Source organism: Myotis davidii, unplaced genomic scaffold (genome assembly GCF_000327345.1).
Source record: "Myotis davidii unplaced genomic scaffold, ASM32734v1 scaffold44, whole genome shotgun sequence".
NCBI lineage: Eukaryota > Metazoa > Chordata > Mammalia > Chiroptera > Vespertilionidae > Myotis > Myotis davidii.
The window spans coordinates 5398834-5415473 of NW_006299705.1; the positions used below are offsets into that span (position 1 = coordinate 5398834).

The 16640-nt window shown below is 35.5% G+C and overlaps 1 protein-coding gene across 2 annotated transcripts in view; it reads right to left on the bottom strand.

Annotated features, from left to right (window-relative positions):
* HOMER1 (homer scaffolding protein 1) overlaps positions 1 to 16640 on the bottom strand; it is an 88158-nt gene that overhangs the window by 48992 nt on the left and 22526 nt on the right. The window contains exons 1-3 of one of the 2 annotated variants that reach the window (XM_015571659.1): positions 16007 to 16038; positions 6032 to 6188; positions 625 to 756 (exon numbers count right to left, since the gene is read on the bottom strand). In XM_015571659.1, coding sequence (XP_015427145.1) covers positions 625 to 756; positions 6032 to 6188; positions 16007 to 16023 — 306 coding nt within the window. In that variant the 5' untranslated portion in view covers positions 16024 to 16038. Of the gene's footprint in view, positions 1 to 624; positions 757 to 6031; positions 6189 to 16006; positions 16039 to 16640 lie in introns of those variants that run through there. The other variant, XM_006775467.2, reaches the window with a different exon arrangement.

The following is a 16640-nucleotide window of genomic DNA, read 5'->3' on the forward strand; positions in this document are numbered from 1 at the left end:
CTCAAGAGGTGAACACTGCTTGACTTGGCTCATAGGCAGGACAACTGTTTTGATTCCTGGTGATGGTCTGTACTATATCGGCTTTTCTGGCCACAGTACTTCACTTGCTTAGTATTTCCCAAGAACTCCTCCTCATAGTATCTATGGGGTCTCTGTATTGCATCAGAGAGCTCAGAGTAATTCTGACCCAGACAATGCACAGCTTTCCCTAAACATAGTGATTTTTCTGTGTCTGCTGTCACGTCAGAAAGTTGAAATATATACCATTATCAGCTTGAGTTTTCACAGTTCATAAGAGCTTGGTGTCTACCTATCTTGCAGACCATCTCCAACTAAGGATGTAAAGTCCATTCTGAGGTGGTAATTCACATGTTTTATTTCCTATCATACACAGTTAACTATGCAGAGCCTTCTCACTCAGCGGTAACTATTTCTAATGTGTGCAATGAATTTTCTAATTGACAACAGAATCCAATGATCTCTTACTGCTTTAAAATTACAACAGTTCTGAGAATATTAAACAAATTTCTCCTATATATTTTACACTCTCCATTTGCTACTATATATTTAAGATATCTGACCTGAAGACGAAGATTTCCACTGAGATCTGATGAATTAACTTACTTTTGAAAGATGATGCTCAGAAGAGAATCCCAGTCCATAAACAGTGTTTGCCCGGCTATCGGCCCACTGGCCAAACTTCTGAGATGTTTTCGTAAATGTCATGTTTGGGGTGATGGTGCTATTAATTATTGCCTGAAAAATAAAATAAGTATGAGTAACCTGCCCAAAATTAGCAAACAAACATTTAAACACAGGATTATTTCGTTACATAAAAACTTAGGATTCTTAATGAGCCAGAATATTAAATATACAGTATAATTATAGAAATAGTTTATATTATTGCAAGTGACAGAGTGGAAATAAGGTAACTACTAGAACTATAAATATAATGGCAATCTATCAAAAATTTCAATACCTTACAGTCAAAGTAAGTTCTCTTATGATGCAAAAAATTTTAAAGAGCTTTTAGTGTAATTAATTTCTTCCCTTTGAACATTTAGGGTCAATATCTATTAATTGTGTTTTAATTTTATTTAACATCTATTAATTTTGGTGATGCTCACTAAAAACAAGTAAGTTTTAATACTTATTTCTTTAAAATAGTTAGCTCCCACTCTCCAAAAAATATTTCAAAAATGAATACATCAATAGGACAAATTTTCTATTTGTACACGAATTTTCTAAAATGCATAATCAACAATTTTCCAAAACCTGACTTACCTGAAATATATCATGATAAAGAAAAGACTTTCAATCATTTAGTATTTTTCCTTTACTCAAGGGAAAAACAAACCCCTAAATACATACTTTATTTCTTTTCTGATAAAATGGTATAAATTCATAATCTTGAGAATCACTATCATTTCTGTTTAAGACATAGTTTCTTAGAAAACTAGTATTTTAGTATGTTATTAAATATTAACTTTGGTGATCACTAAAATTATAACATATTAACTTAAATTCATTTCCTCTGTCAGTACTGTAAAAGTATAGAACCCATTTTATTTAAGTGTTAATGCCCTCCAAAAAATGAGATTACAAAGTGATTCAATAATAATAAAAATGTAATGGGGGGATGAGGACACATTTGTAATACCTTAACTAATAATAATAAAAAAACAAACAAACAAACAAAATAAATAAAAATAATAAAAATGCACATGTGATCACATTCATAAGTGGTTTTCTGGAAAATTATTAAATTTGGAATGAAAATCAAGCATTTTTAGAACAAAGCTAAATGTTTACCATGTGAACAACTGTATAATGTAAATATTTATGAGCTAAGCAGGTACTGGTGAAGTTACAAAAATGAATGTATGACACCTGCCTGCTAGAGAAGACAGTAGAAGAGAGAGTGGTCCCTTGCTTTCTCTTACAGACAGTAAATGTGTTACCTGTTGTTATATGGAGCCCTTGTCCTTGACTAAGCTTTTTTGTTTACCTCATACAAAATGTGTATACCCATATACCTCCTTACTCGACAATTCAAAAGCTGCTTTTCCTAGCATGTCATTTTAGATCCTGTAAAATGTGGCTAATAACTGCACTAATTTGCGAGATTGTCATCAAATGGAAAGACTGAATGGAAAAGAATATACAGTAGTCCCCCTATATCCAGTTTCAGTTACCTGTGAACAACAGAAGTCTGAAATATTATATGGAAAATTCCCAGGAATAAACAATTCATAAGTTTAAGTTGCATGCTGCTCTGAGTAGTATGATGAAATCTCTCACTGTCCTGTCTTGCCTTTGAATCATGCCTCCTGAGTCATGCCTTTGTCCAGCATTAGCCACACTACATAAGCTACCTGCCCATAGTCACTTAGTACCTGTCTAGGTTATCAGGCTGACTGTCGAATGTCACACTATGTTCAAGTGACCTTTATTTCACTTAATAAAGGCCCCAAAGCACAAGAGTAGTGACAGTGGCAATTTGAATATACCAAATAAAAAGTATGTTTGTACAGGAAAAAATTCAGTTCTATCTGCACTTTCAGGCATCCACTCAGTCTTGGAAGTATTTCCTGTGGATAAGGGGGGACTACTGTATTAATTTGCTAAGAAATCATTTGGTTATTCAACTATTTTATTGAGTATCTATTAATGTCAAGCACAATTCTATAAACTTGAGATATAACAAGAGGCAATATGATTGTGGATCACATTCTAGAACAAAAAGCATCAGTCAATGACCATGTAAATAAATAGCTGACCAATTTTCCACGATTGGTGAGTGCTTATGAAGACCATAAGACCAGGATATGATAGCGACTGAAAGGCTAGACAGCCAGGACTGTCAGGCACTACTTTAGATCCCCTGGTCCTGGAGTACTCCCTGAGGAAGGCACATTTGTGTTTTCAAGAAGAGAAGGGCATTTAACATGTTACCCTAATTAACTCAGAAAATGAGATGGCGATAGGGGTTACAGGCAGCTGAGGAAACCCACCCATGTGCTGTTGGTACTGACCTTCAGTTTTAACAATTTCAAATGAACTTTTTTCTACTTTTCAGTTTAAGAGTTCCGTTTTAATCCTCATTCTGAACATTTCCTTAAAAATATTTTTTATTAGACTTGCTTGAATAGAATGCTATAATGAATCCATTTAAAAGAAAAAAAATTAGCTCTATAAAATAAACATGTCTCTCAATCCCAAAGTTCTTGTCCTTTCGAGGAGAAGAGTTAGAAATGCTGTGTTCTTACAGATCATGTAGTGCCTGATCCTGGCCCCTGGCCACGCTGATGCCTCTGCAAACTGTATATGCACAGAAAAAGCACATTTTCTAGTCAGGGCACCTAAGGCCTTCTCAACTGATCATGCTGTGCAGAAACAGAAGTGAGGGTGGTAAGAAAAACACTCATTTAGCTGCATCAAATAAACCAGTAGTGCTTATAAAAAAAAAACAAAAACCCCCCGACAACTCCTGCAGGGAACTGCAGTGATTAACAGCATCAGCTTAGAAAGGTAACTAGAAAGTAGAAAATGTGATAGAAAAATGTAATTGCTACAGAGGGTAGATTATATTTAAAAAAAACGAAACAAAAACTTTTTCATAAGAGTTATTTAAGAGCCTAAAAATTACAAGCTGCAAAGTATACTCAAAAATAAAAATGCCAGAAGCAATAGTTCATATTGCTTCAGAAGGAAGACACACGAGGATTACTTAATCACATAATACATGAGACTGCCTCAGTTTAACTTCATTTTTTATACCATCTAACTCTCCTGTCTAATAAAATGACATTTTATCTGTGGTTTGGGCCAAGAGAGGAACACACATTATAGAGAACTAAAGATTTGAATCAGGGAAAAGAAATAAATTAACATTCTAGAGTCTAAATTAATAATAATTAATATCTGTTAATTTCACTAAATACTTATAAAATATGACAAAATTGTTCTTCATTTAAAAAAAAACCACTTTCAGACTTGTATGCATGCATATAAGCACAATCAACAGATGCAAGACACCTCACTTTAGACCAGGGGATCTAAAGTAGTGCCTGGCTGTCTAGCCTTTCATTCATATAAGCACAACCAACAGGCGCAGAGGAGAGGGAGGACGAGGGCCAATGCTGGGGGATAGGGGTGGCCGGGGAGGAGGTCAATGGGGGGAAAAAAAGGAGACATATGTACTACTATTTGTAATACCTTAAACAATAAAATTAAATTTAAAAAAAACCTTCACAGAAATTAACTATGTCAATTTCCCAAGTCCTTTAAATCCTCCAAATGAAAATAGGATCAATTATTCAAATAAATACAAGTTAGTCACTTGTGAACGGAAGTACAAATAGCCCCTGGGTACTATAATCTAGTTAATGAGACAAGAAATGAGCACACAGAAAAGACTAAAGTTTGAGCATTAAATTAGATTTTTCTTTTATTCCCCCAAACCACTAAGTACTACATAATTAATAGCTTAATAATATTAATAATGGTAACAGTAAGAGTTGTGTTTGTATAGGGATTACTACACACCCGTGGAGGGCTTTTTGCCTAAATGTATTTCATCTTCACAATCCCTTGGTATGATGACGTAGACAACTTACTAATTCTTTTTCACAGATGAGAAAACTGAGGCACTAAGACATTAAATATCTTGCTCTAGGCCAAATGGCTTATAGGTAGTAGAGCAAAAATTTGCCGAAGCTGGTTTGGCTCAGTGGACAGAGCATCGGCCTGCGGACTAAAGGGTCCCAGATTCGATTCCGGTCAAGGGCATGTGCCTTGGTTGCGGGCACATGCCCAGTGGGAGATGTGCAGGAGGCAGCTGATCGATGTTTCTCTCTCATCGATGTTTCTGACTCTCTATCTCTCTCCCTTCCTCTCTGTAAAAGATCAATAAAATATATATTTAAAAAAAATTTAAAAAAAATTCAAACCAGACAGTCTGGCTATATAGTCTGTGTCCTTAACCCCTAAACTAAATTGTTAAAATCTCTGAGAACAGAAAGGCCTCATGGCGTCATGAATGCTTGAAGAAAAAGAATGGAGCCCTCATTCTACACACTTTACATCCAGAATATGATGCTTGGCATTTCTTTATCTTCATGTGTTGTTCAAAATTCACTGATGAAAAAGTAGTATCCATCAGGCACTGATCTAAGTGTTTTTGCAGATATTAACTCATTTAATCCTTACAATTTCAAGCACTGAGGTGAGAACAATGAAGCTCAGAGAGGTAATTTGCCCAAAGTCAAAATCTTAGTAGATGGTATAGTTGAGACGTGAAATCAGGTAGTCTATGCTCTTAAATATTAGACTATCTGCCTCTCCTAAAAATAAAAATGTAGGAACTGTCCACATGCTTCTTTCTGAATGAGGGATGCTCAGAATAAACTTTAATATTGACATTGACAGACTTCATATGATTTAGGGATTTTGAACAGCATACTAATCTATAAGAGTAGAAATTGCATGCACCCTATTCAACACTATATTTGTAGCCCCTAGCAAAATGCCTGACATATAACAGATAATCAATGAATATTTCCCAAATAAAACTGACCTCAGATTTGTAGAATATTTTTGACATGTAATTTAGTATATAAGGTGATTAATCCAAATAATTTAGTGGACAAAAAATGTCGCTACCTTAAAAATGACCAATGTTGGCCCAGCCAACGTGGCTCAGTGGTTGAGCATCAGCCTATGAATCAGGAGGTCAAGGTTTGATTCCTGGTCAGGGCACATGCACAGATTTCAGATTCAATCCCCTGTGTGGGGCATGCAGGAGACAGCCGATCAATGATTCTCTCTCATCATTGATGTTTCTATCTCTCTCTCCCTCTTCCTTCCTCTCTGAAATCCATAAAAAAAGTATTTTTTAAAAATGATCAATTTTGTTTTTTAAAGTTTTAAATTCTCTCAATATTTTAATAAAGATAAAATTCCTCTAAAACTGAGATGCTATCCTGTATAAAGCAAAATAGCAAGATTATTTAAAATAAATGTAACTCACCTTGGAGCCATCTAAACTGATTATCCTATAGACATTTCTTGTGCTGTCATAGAAATAAGACACAGTAACTGCGTGCTTGCTGGTGGGTACCCAGTTCTTCTTGGTGTTTGGGTCAATCTGGAAGACATGAGCACGAGTGCTGAAGATGGGTTGTTCCCTGTGGGGGAGAAAATAAAGTGACACTCTGAAACCAGCCGTTTTTATTCCACTGGACAGTAAAACATGAAAGCTATGAGGATGACCCCACTTAACCAAAAACTCCCCCCATCCTGAAAACAAGAGAAACTTGCAAATTTGAATATTCTAAGTATTCAATCAGAAGCTTCTTTAAAACAATGACAGTCAATCCTCATTACTGAAGATTCTGTCTTTACGAATTTGCCTACTCAACAAAATGTATTTGTAACCCCAAAAGCAATGCCTGAGGTCCTTTCTTGGTCTTCTGCAGTGGAAAAATGTGCGTCCTTGGAAAAGCATGTTTCCATCTGACGCTGATCAAGGCAACACTCAGCCCTGCTGTTTCAGCTCTCATACCATAATCAAGTGTCCCTTTTTTGTGATCTATTCAGCACCTGGTATTTTGCATTTTTTGTGCTTTCTGTTGGTGCATTCCCTGTTTAAAATGGCCCCCCAAGCATAGTGCTGAAGTGCTATCTGTTCCTGGGGCAAGAGGCTGTGATGTGCCCTATGGAGTAAACATATGTTAGATAAGCTTTGCTCAGGCATGAGTTACAGTGCTAATGGCCATGAGTTCAATGGTAATGAATCAAAAATATATATTAAATAAAATATCGTTAAACAGAAACACATAAAACAAACTTATGTATTGATGAGTTGATGAAAATGTTACGACAGAGACTCACAGGGACCCTATATCTCCCCTAGGAGCAATGGGCCAAAATTCACAACTTCAGTGTTTGTGGAGCCTTTGTAAGAACATAACTATTGTGAATAATGAGAACTGACTATGCCTTGTTAAAATATACATCTTCTACTTGACCCTCACTAGGTTAAAGGTTGTTACCCATTTAAAACTACATTGTTCTGGTAATAGGTAAATAACTTACTGAGAAAGTTTACATCAGTATAATCTCTATATTGAAAAGTATATGAAAAACTAAGTGGCTCACCACAACAGTATCTTTTAATTAGATCAAGTAGTGCCTTAAAGATGTACAAGAGATTTTAAAAATTATAACTTCAAGAACCAAAACTATTAAAACATTAAAATATTTAAAAATATATTCAAAATATGATGATTACAGACTGTTTATAGTCTGAGATTGTCTGTATATAATAGAAGCATTATAATGCAAAATTTTTCAAGTTTGGAGTAAAATTTCTTTTGAAAACAGCAGCTATGAGACATTTCTTTGTCCTCACCCCTCCCCTCCCCAATAACACAACACCTTTCTTTCCTAAAGCAGATGAAGGTCCTAAAGAGAAGTTTAACTGGTATTTTCTAATAGTTAAAGTTAAAAGTTTTAATTTTAAAGAAAGGAAAAGAGAGTGTGGAAAAAAGAAATAAGAAGACAACCAGGACAAATCTGGGTCCTTGACGGCTCCCAGATAAAGGGCAGTGTGTCACCCAGATAAAGGGCAGTGTGTCACGTGTCCCCTACGATCTCCTTCTGTCCTTGGAGAGCAGGTGTGAAAGGAGGGACTTCCCTGTAGGTCACCTGGCTCTTCCCAGTTTTGTTTCTGGAAACCTCTATAACAACTTTTCTTATTTAGAATATCTCTTTTGAAAGGAAGTGATATATTTTATGCCACTCCCTAAAAAGTGACAGAAAGTCATCATGTCTGGCTTAACTGCCATCATATATGGATTTCTTCAACAAACTTTAACAATCACACTGTGACAGAATAAAGAATTCTTCTGAATTGGGAGGTCTTATTCATTTCCTTTCCCATCCTTAACTTTCAGTAAGGCTGTGCTACACTTGAGTTATCTTCCCAAAGCACTGCAGCCTCTAGTTTTCATTTTTTGCCTTTTAATTAAAGTCCCCACTATAAATGTACTTGGTCGGACTGAGTGTGACTAATTCTAATTCACAAAATCTACTCACACAAAAATGTCTGTATTAAGGCATGTAAGGAAGAGAATGGAACACTCTAGTTTTTACCGACTTGATTTTAAAAAAAAAGTATTTTTTTATTTAACCAGGGTAAATTTCTAAATAGTGCATGCTGGTAATTATAGAAATGTGTTCTAAAAAGTGTATTTTCTCAAAAACTAAAGTAGTTGTTAACACAATGATATTGCTTTTGCACTCAACAAATTCTTATTCAATGCAAATGCAATGTTTTGAGTCCAGTAAAAAAAATTCCCACATCACATTAATTCACTCAATTTAATTAATCTGCACAATTAATCCACACAGTTTAATTCTCTTCTAAATAAAAATCTTTAGAGTAAACTACTATTTTACAAGCAAATGACATTTGATATCAATGAAATATATTGCTTTCTTCAATTCTCTCTGAATGGCTGATTTCTTAAAGAAAGTTATAGTATAAGATTTCTGTAGCCAAAAGCCTACCAAGTTTAAATGATAAAAACTAAAAAAATAATAATTTGTCAGGGAACAGAATTCCTGTAAGTAATGAGGATGTTACTATATCACTTAGGGCATACTAATAAATGATGAAACTTTCATTGACTATCTACTACATGCAAAAAACTGAGAGATGGTCCCCACCCTTAAAAAATTCAATTTGGCCAAGGCCGGTTTGGCTCAGTGGATAGAGCGTCGGCTTGTGGACTGAAGGGGCCTGGGTTCGATTCCAGTCGGAGCGTGTACCTTGATTGCGGGCACATCCCCAGTGGGGGATGTGCAGGAGGCAGCTGATCGATGTTTCTCTCTCATCGATGTTTCTGGCTCTCTATCTCTCTCCCTTCCTCTCTGTAAAAAAAAATCAATAAAATATTAAAAAAAAAATTCAATTTGGTGAGGGAAGATAGATATGTTTAGAAATAAAATGTTCTTTCCCATGATATTCTCTTAAAGTGACTCAGGGCTACCATGGAGAAATTGATACCTAAGTAGTGTTTGAAACAAAGTATGGCACAATGGTAAGAAGGCTCAGCACATTGGCCTGTGTAGCAAGAACTGTAGTGATTATGAGTGACTTTGAAAAATAAGGCTAAATATAAAGAGAAGCCAGCTCACAAGGGTCCTGGCTGGAGGCTACTGAAAATGTAAATACAGAACAGCTTTGCCTTTTAGAAAGATAAATTTGGCATCACTGAAGAGGGTGGATTGGGAAGAAAGAACATCAGAGAAAAGCAGGCTAGTCAAAACCATACAAAAAATAGGAGGTAGGAGTGGGATGAAGATATGAGGAAGGATTCAAGGTAAATTTAGAAAGTAGAATCAATAAGGTTAAGTAACAGATTAGACATGGGCAATCGTCCTCAAGTAGGGGTGATTTGGTCCTCAAGGGACATTTCAAAACATCTGGAGACATTTTTGGTTGGCCCAACTGAGGGAGATTATTATTAGCGCCTAAGGAGGAGAAGCCAGGGCTGGTTGCTAAACATCTACAATGCACAAGACAGCCGCACACAACAAAAAAGAATCCAGCCAAAAATGCCAATAGTGCCACGGCTGAGAAATCCTAACGTAGGAGATGAAGGAAGGATCTGAGTCTCTCTCTCTCCTGGGTTTCTGGCTTAGGTGACTGAAAAGAAGACAATGCCACTGGCCAGGATGGGAAACAGAAAGTAAAGCCTGGGACTGGCAGGACAGCAGGGAGAGGATGAGCTCAGTTTTGACTAAGTTCAGGGCCCTTGCATGTAAAACTGTCAGCACAGGAACTTAAAAATATTAGGCTGGGGCTCAGCAGAGAAAACCAAGCTGGAGTGAAAAGTGTGGGGAATCATCAAGAGATCTTATCATGGCCCTGGCCAGCTAGCTCAGTTGGTTAGAGCGCACGGTATAAAAGTGTTCTATTACTCATACAGAGGAATAAAGGGAAAGTAGGAGAGAAGCACAAATCCAAACATGCCTAACTGCAGGCCTGGAAGTGCTGAAGATACATTCACCTCCTGGTGAAAACACTCTCCCCTTCCTGAGCCATGAGGACACAGGAAGCAAGAGAAAACACATTCTATCTTCAGCTTGGTTTTTAGACTTTGAAGTGGCAAGAGAAGGTGGACAATACCTGTTGAGGCCAAAAGGACACGAGCAAGGATAAGATAAGGAGTGGACCGACACTAATGACCATGTAACTTCAGACGGAATGCCTGAAGAATTTACTTTCAGTGCCAATGTGAGGGCACAGCAAGTCTTCAGACAAGCTGAAGCTCAAGCACTGACGTTTCTTCAAAAGAATTGTGCTGTGCAAATTAATAATATAAATTGTAGTTCCACTGATTATCAGGGAACCAGTTTAACTGCCCCCTCCCCTGCCCTCCAATGCAAAGATTGTGACTGCATGTTACTATGTATTCCTACTACCATGTTATATGGTTAACAGCTGTTTGCTGATACACTTAGCTTTTTTTAAACACATGCTTGCTCTAAGAAAGCAAAGATTATTCTAATGGCTACCCATCACATAGCTGTACTGCAAGAACTCCATCTAGTGATGAACCAAAAACATAACAGGCATATGTTTTTTAAAACTTCCATATATAAAAATACGAAATTGTGATGTTGCTATAACAGAGGTATATAGACATAAAATGTGACACTACCAACTGCAAAATGTCTTTTCTGGAAGTATTTTTTAAAATTGTACGATCTGAATTCCTTCATTTTTTATTTGGTTAAATGCACATTCAAATGAAAGATTTAGAAAATAATTGTCTGCATCACAACTGAGCATAAAAAATATTTTCAGTGAAAAAAGTAAAGGGATTAAGAAGTAAAAATTGTCTGTTATAAAATAGTCACAGGATGTAAAGTACAGCATAAGGAATATAATCAATAATATTGTAATAACTGTGTGGTGTTAAGTGGGTACAAGCCTTATACAGGGGAAAACTTCATAAATATCTGAGCACTCTGCTACATGCCTGAACTAATGTAATATTGAATGTCAACTGTAATTTAAAAATTTGAATAAAGAAATACTTTCATGACATCAAGTTGTTAATTGGCATATCTGAAGAAAATATAAAATAAATTAAAATTTTCCATTTGGAATTTAAGATTATCTATAATAATAAAAGCATAATATGCTAATTAGACCAGACAGCCGAATGATCTTCTGGACAACCTTCTGGGTGAAGCTGGGGCTGTGAGGGCCCAGGCAAGCTGCTGCAGCTGTGAGGGCTGAGCCCCTTGCATGAATTTTGTGCACCAGGCCTCTAGTTAAATTATAAAACTATACTTAAACATAAGAATACTGTTTATATTCCTTATATACTATCCCTTATTTTAAAAATAATTTTTACTCATCTGAGTCCTTTCATTAGGTCAAAGAAATTCCAATACTTATTTACCTTGGGCACTTTAATAAGTAGCTACATTTAAAAGATCAGTGATATGCAGAAATTCATTGTAAAGAGCAAGCAAATTCACTCAATATATACATTTAAGCAACATCTTCAATGCTGAAGAACCTGGCTTGCTATTTATTAAATAACTGCCAAGTGATATTACCTCTGTCCCTCCTCTCCATTTAAAACCCTATCCATTCCAGATAAAATACTGGGTGTTTTAAAATATATCAACACCCATGTCTGGTAACTCAGTTACATTTAAAATTAGTATTGTAGCCCTGCCCGGGTGGCTTAGTTGATTAGAGCATAGTCTCATTCAGCAAAAGATTTCTGGTTCGATTCCCAGTCAAGGCACATATCTAGGTTTTGGGTTTGATCCCCAGCCGGTGTGCATACAGGAAGCAACCAATTGATATTTCTTACATCGATATTTCTCTCTCTCACTTTCTCTCTCAAATCAATGGGGAGGAATAAAATTAGTATTTATTTTCAATTGTATTAGCCTTTAAATATTCTCTTCCCAAACGATTTCCACTAAATAAAGTTAAATTCCAAAAACTGACAATATACACTTGGGAAATCTAAGGAAAATAGTCTTTTGTTAATGAGAATTCTTATTAATATATATAACACTTTTCTAAAAATCTAAAATAAGTAATTTTCTAGTAGACATCCAATTCCTAAAAATTTTTAAATGAATTAAATGTTACAAGATTATTTAAGTTCTAATACCAATAATACTTCAAGGAACAATATTCTTAGGTACCCTTTTTTCCTTTATACCTACTACAAGCTAACTTAGTAGAAACTCAATCCATTCTGTATCTGAACACGTATATAGTCTTAAACAAATAAACGCAGGACTGTTGAGAAAGACCTGAAGGTACTTGGGCAAAATGTTAACATTTGCTACATTTCCATGGTGGTTGCATGGATATTATATTATTCCCTGTGTTATCCTGAATACTTTTAAATGCTCAAAACAACAAAACATCACACCATTTCTTTAAAATTCTTGTTGACAGTGTGAAATTTGAACAATCAGTCACATTTTATTCTATGTGTATGTAGATTATTGCCGGGAGCCAGTCCATCCTTGCTGTTTCAAGGGACCTGGTATATATGGCATACTGTTCTTAATGTGTTTGCTCACCTTCTTGGCACTATGTGTTTTAACCAAGGTCACCTCTTTGAGAAAGGTTGTTTCCCCAGGCAGGGATTTTCCCCTGAAGTTAGGGAGGGAATAAAACCTCTAAGTGCCAGGTGGGTAATTAATCACTTTAATTACGAACAGGCGACCGAACCTGGCTGGAGAACCTAGCGAGAGAACAGGGCTACAGAACCTGGCTGGAGAACCTGGAGAACGTGGCTGGAGAACCTAGCAAGAGAACATGGACATAGAACCTGGCTGGAGAACCCGGACAGAACTTGGCTGGAGATCCTAGACAGAACTTGGCTGGAGATTGTGGCTAGAGATCCTGGCAAGGCTGCTGATCAACTGAACGCTGTCTCCGTGTCATTCCTTCTTCGCCGACTCTGTCCACACCTTTGGGGACCCCTGGACCTGCTGGGGCTGGACCCCGGCAGATTATTTATTTTAACTGCTGTGCCAAAGTCCATACAATGATTAGAACTGCACTATCCAATATGGTATCTACTAGCCACATGACCACTGGACATTTGCAATATGGCTATGTACGGAAGTAAACTAGCTTAAATTTTATTTGATACCCCAGTCAGTTATTGAAATAGTTTTAAGCACATATGGAAAAACTTGGGTATATGAATCTACTGTTTCAAGTGTAAATTTTATGAAATTCAAATCCAGACCAAGTATTTCCAACAAACATTTTAGCATCCAAACTGATATGTGCTCTAAGCACAATAAAAAATGGATTTCAAAGGCTAAATATAAAAAATATAAAATATCTCAATGACTTTTATATTAATCAAATGTTAAAAATATATTGGATAAACTATCAAAATATATTGATTTCACCTTTTAAAACTAAAAACAAAGTTAATATTGGATTTTTCACCTTGTATTTCAAGTGGAAAATACTAGACTATTTTAGGTAGCCATTTCTTTACTGATAGACATACATGTTGTTCAATGTTTGCAATATTACAAATAAATGCCCCTGAATGTTTACTTGGGGACACATGCAAGAGATAGGCTAGAAGCTGAATTCCTGGTCACAGGGTATGCACCATAGAATATTTCCAAATTACTCGTCACAGCACATGCACCAATTTATATTCTTAATAGTCTTGTATTATTTCCTTCCAACACTTGGTAATGTCCAAGTAACATCTTTAATTTGTGCCAGGTTGATGGGCATGAAATGTTATTTCATTGTTGCTTTAATTGCATATCTCTTGATTACTAGTGAGGCTGAGGAGCTCTTCGTGCATTTCTGGGCCATTTGAGCCAAATAGATTTCTACACTTATTCCTGAGCTTGTTTAAAACCTTATTTTAGCTCCAAAGAGTGAAAACACCAGAATCCAAAATCCAGCACTCAATCCATATGCATGGGAACATCTCATATACACATTCTAAATACAGGTACAAACTTAATTAAGGTAAATAACCACTAAAGTAAAGAAAGGCAGTTATTTTCCTAAATCCAATAACATTTAACGTTTAAAAATTAAACATTAATGTATCTGTACTATATTGTATCAATATAGTACAGATACAACACATATATTCTGCTCTTTTTCAAAGATAAATTATGGTTCTTTGGTAGTTTTTATTTTTATTTAACCAATTGTTTCTGACATTCCTCAAAATTTTTTCGTTGTGGAGGGGTGAGCGGAGGAGTGGTAAATACTTACCAAACTTTTAACTTACTCATTTAAAGTTTTCCTGGTTTAGCATCAAAAATAATTTAAATAAAACATACTTAATGTTAAACTAGAGGTCAAAAGTAACAAAACAGTTGTGTCAGATAGCTTAAACTACTGGGTGTTTTTCATACAGTAAACACCTCCACTCCATTCCCACTCTATTTCTCTATGCAATTTTCATTCCAACATCCCTCAGATTTGGTTTTCTCTGGTCACAAGTAATGATTTTATCCGTTTAACCTTTTTGAGTGGTCCTCAAGTAGTTTAGCTATAAGTCTAGCAATGAACAGCATCTGGATTTATCTAGCTTTCATGTTATTTGTTCTAATGAAAAAGGACTATATTAAATATAACTGAATGTGATTTCTGTTTTTACTTCTTGTTAGCTTTTCAGGTAACACAAATTATAGACACAATTCTTTGTAGGATGCTGTGTCCCAACTCGGGGTTTTGCAAATATAATTTCTGTAATGATACAGAGTTTTTGCTCAAATGCATTAGATCTACTTCATAATAGTGGTGTTGATAATTCAGTCATGGTATCGTAGAAGCCCAAATAAATGTGTTTTCTGACTGTGAAGGTATTTAATTTTTTTAGCTGACCAAAATATGATACAGGAATACAATAAGCTAGGTTTGGGACCTTTCCTTATTTAGCTTTTCTGAAAATGAATTAAGGTGGAGTTAAGGGCAATTTGGCTTCTGAGGTACCTGAAAGAGGTAATCTCTATAGATAAAAGAACACCTAATAAGATGAATTACAGCAGTGTTTTTCAAACAGTGCGTCACAACGCAGAGGATTATGGTCAATTTAATAGCTAACAATGGACATTTAGAAAGTGAACAAGAATGTAAAATAATCACAGTACATCACACTTGGTAAGGTTATATGTATTATCCCATGAAACTTTTTTTAAACTTAAAATATGTTTTATTATGAAGGTCTAGCACCTGGACAAAATTCAGATCTTGGGTGTTGACTAAGAAACTATATTTTATTCCCTTTTTTCCTGATCTAATCAGGTGCTTTTATAATTATTAAACTTTGGGTATACACGTATAAAAAGTTACTCAAAGTTCATTGTTCATAAGCTCATGAATATTCAGGATCAAGGTAAGTGATGCCTTAACTGGTACTAGATGAAAAGTATACTCCAGCCTAGATGTTCCATGAAACTTTTGACTGCATATTCATATATGCTTGCCACAATGGAAGATGCATTTTTTACTGTGGGTCGTGGTCAAAACATTTAAAAATCTGGACATACAAAATGCTTTTATTCAATGCCCATAAAAACCCTGTGAAGCAGGTACCCATTTCATCAAGCAAAAATGTAGGTCCTGGGTGACATATCCTAAGTCACGCAGCTAGCAAATGATATGAATAAGCATATTTCAAATGGAAATGGCATTCAACCTCACTAGAAATAAAAACACTGCAAATTAAAACTGAGCTATCATTTTTTCATCTGTCAAAATAGGAGATCTTTTTTTAATGAAAAAAAATCCAATGTTAGTGAGAGTTTAAGGAAACCTGACACTTCCAAAAGCAGTTGGAAATATAAATTAGTAAAGTCTTTCTGGAAAACACTTCGATAATGAATATTAATCAAAAGCCTTTAAATTTTTGTGCATATTCTTTGACATAGTAATTCCATTCTAGGAGCTTACCTTACGGATATAATCATGGGTATATGCAGAGATTTAGCAACCAAAGACTGTGAATTAAAATATCCAATAATGTAAGATCAAATAAATTATGGCATATCATATAATGGAATCCTACATAGTCATTAAAAAACAGAGTTACAGAATATTCAGTATCATAAGATGTCCAATATAATAAGTAAAAATCATTTACAAAACAGTGAATGCAATATAATGTTTTTTTAATGTATTTATATGCATACAAAAATATACTTGGAGGGTACATTTATATTCAGCCCTTGTCCTGCCTCCCCTTCTCTCAACACAGAAACCAGAGTGATCCTTCTAAAAACCCAAGTTAGCATTCAAATATTCAGGAATAAAAAGGTGGATGGTCAGGATACAGCAAATGTAGATGGCTACTGAAGTGGGTGAGATGATAGTGATACAGGAGAATTGTACTTGCTACTTTTTTATATGTCTGGAAAATTTCATATTATAGGGTTTAAAAGTAATAAAACCTAAATCAGGTGGGTCACTCCTCAAAACCCTCCAATGGCTTCCCGTCTCATAGTAAAAGCCACAGTCCTTAAAATTAAGTCCAAAGTCTTCTACCAGTGTTCCTCCACCCTGGCTGCATCAGAAACAACCAGCCTCT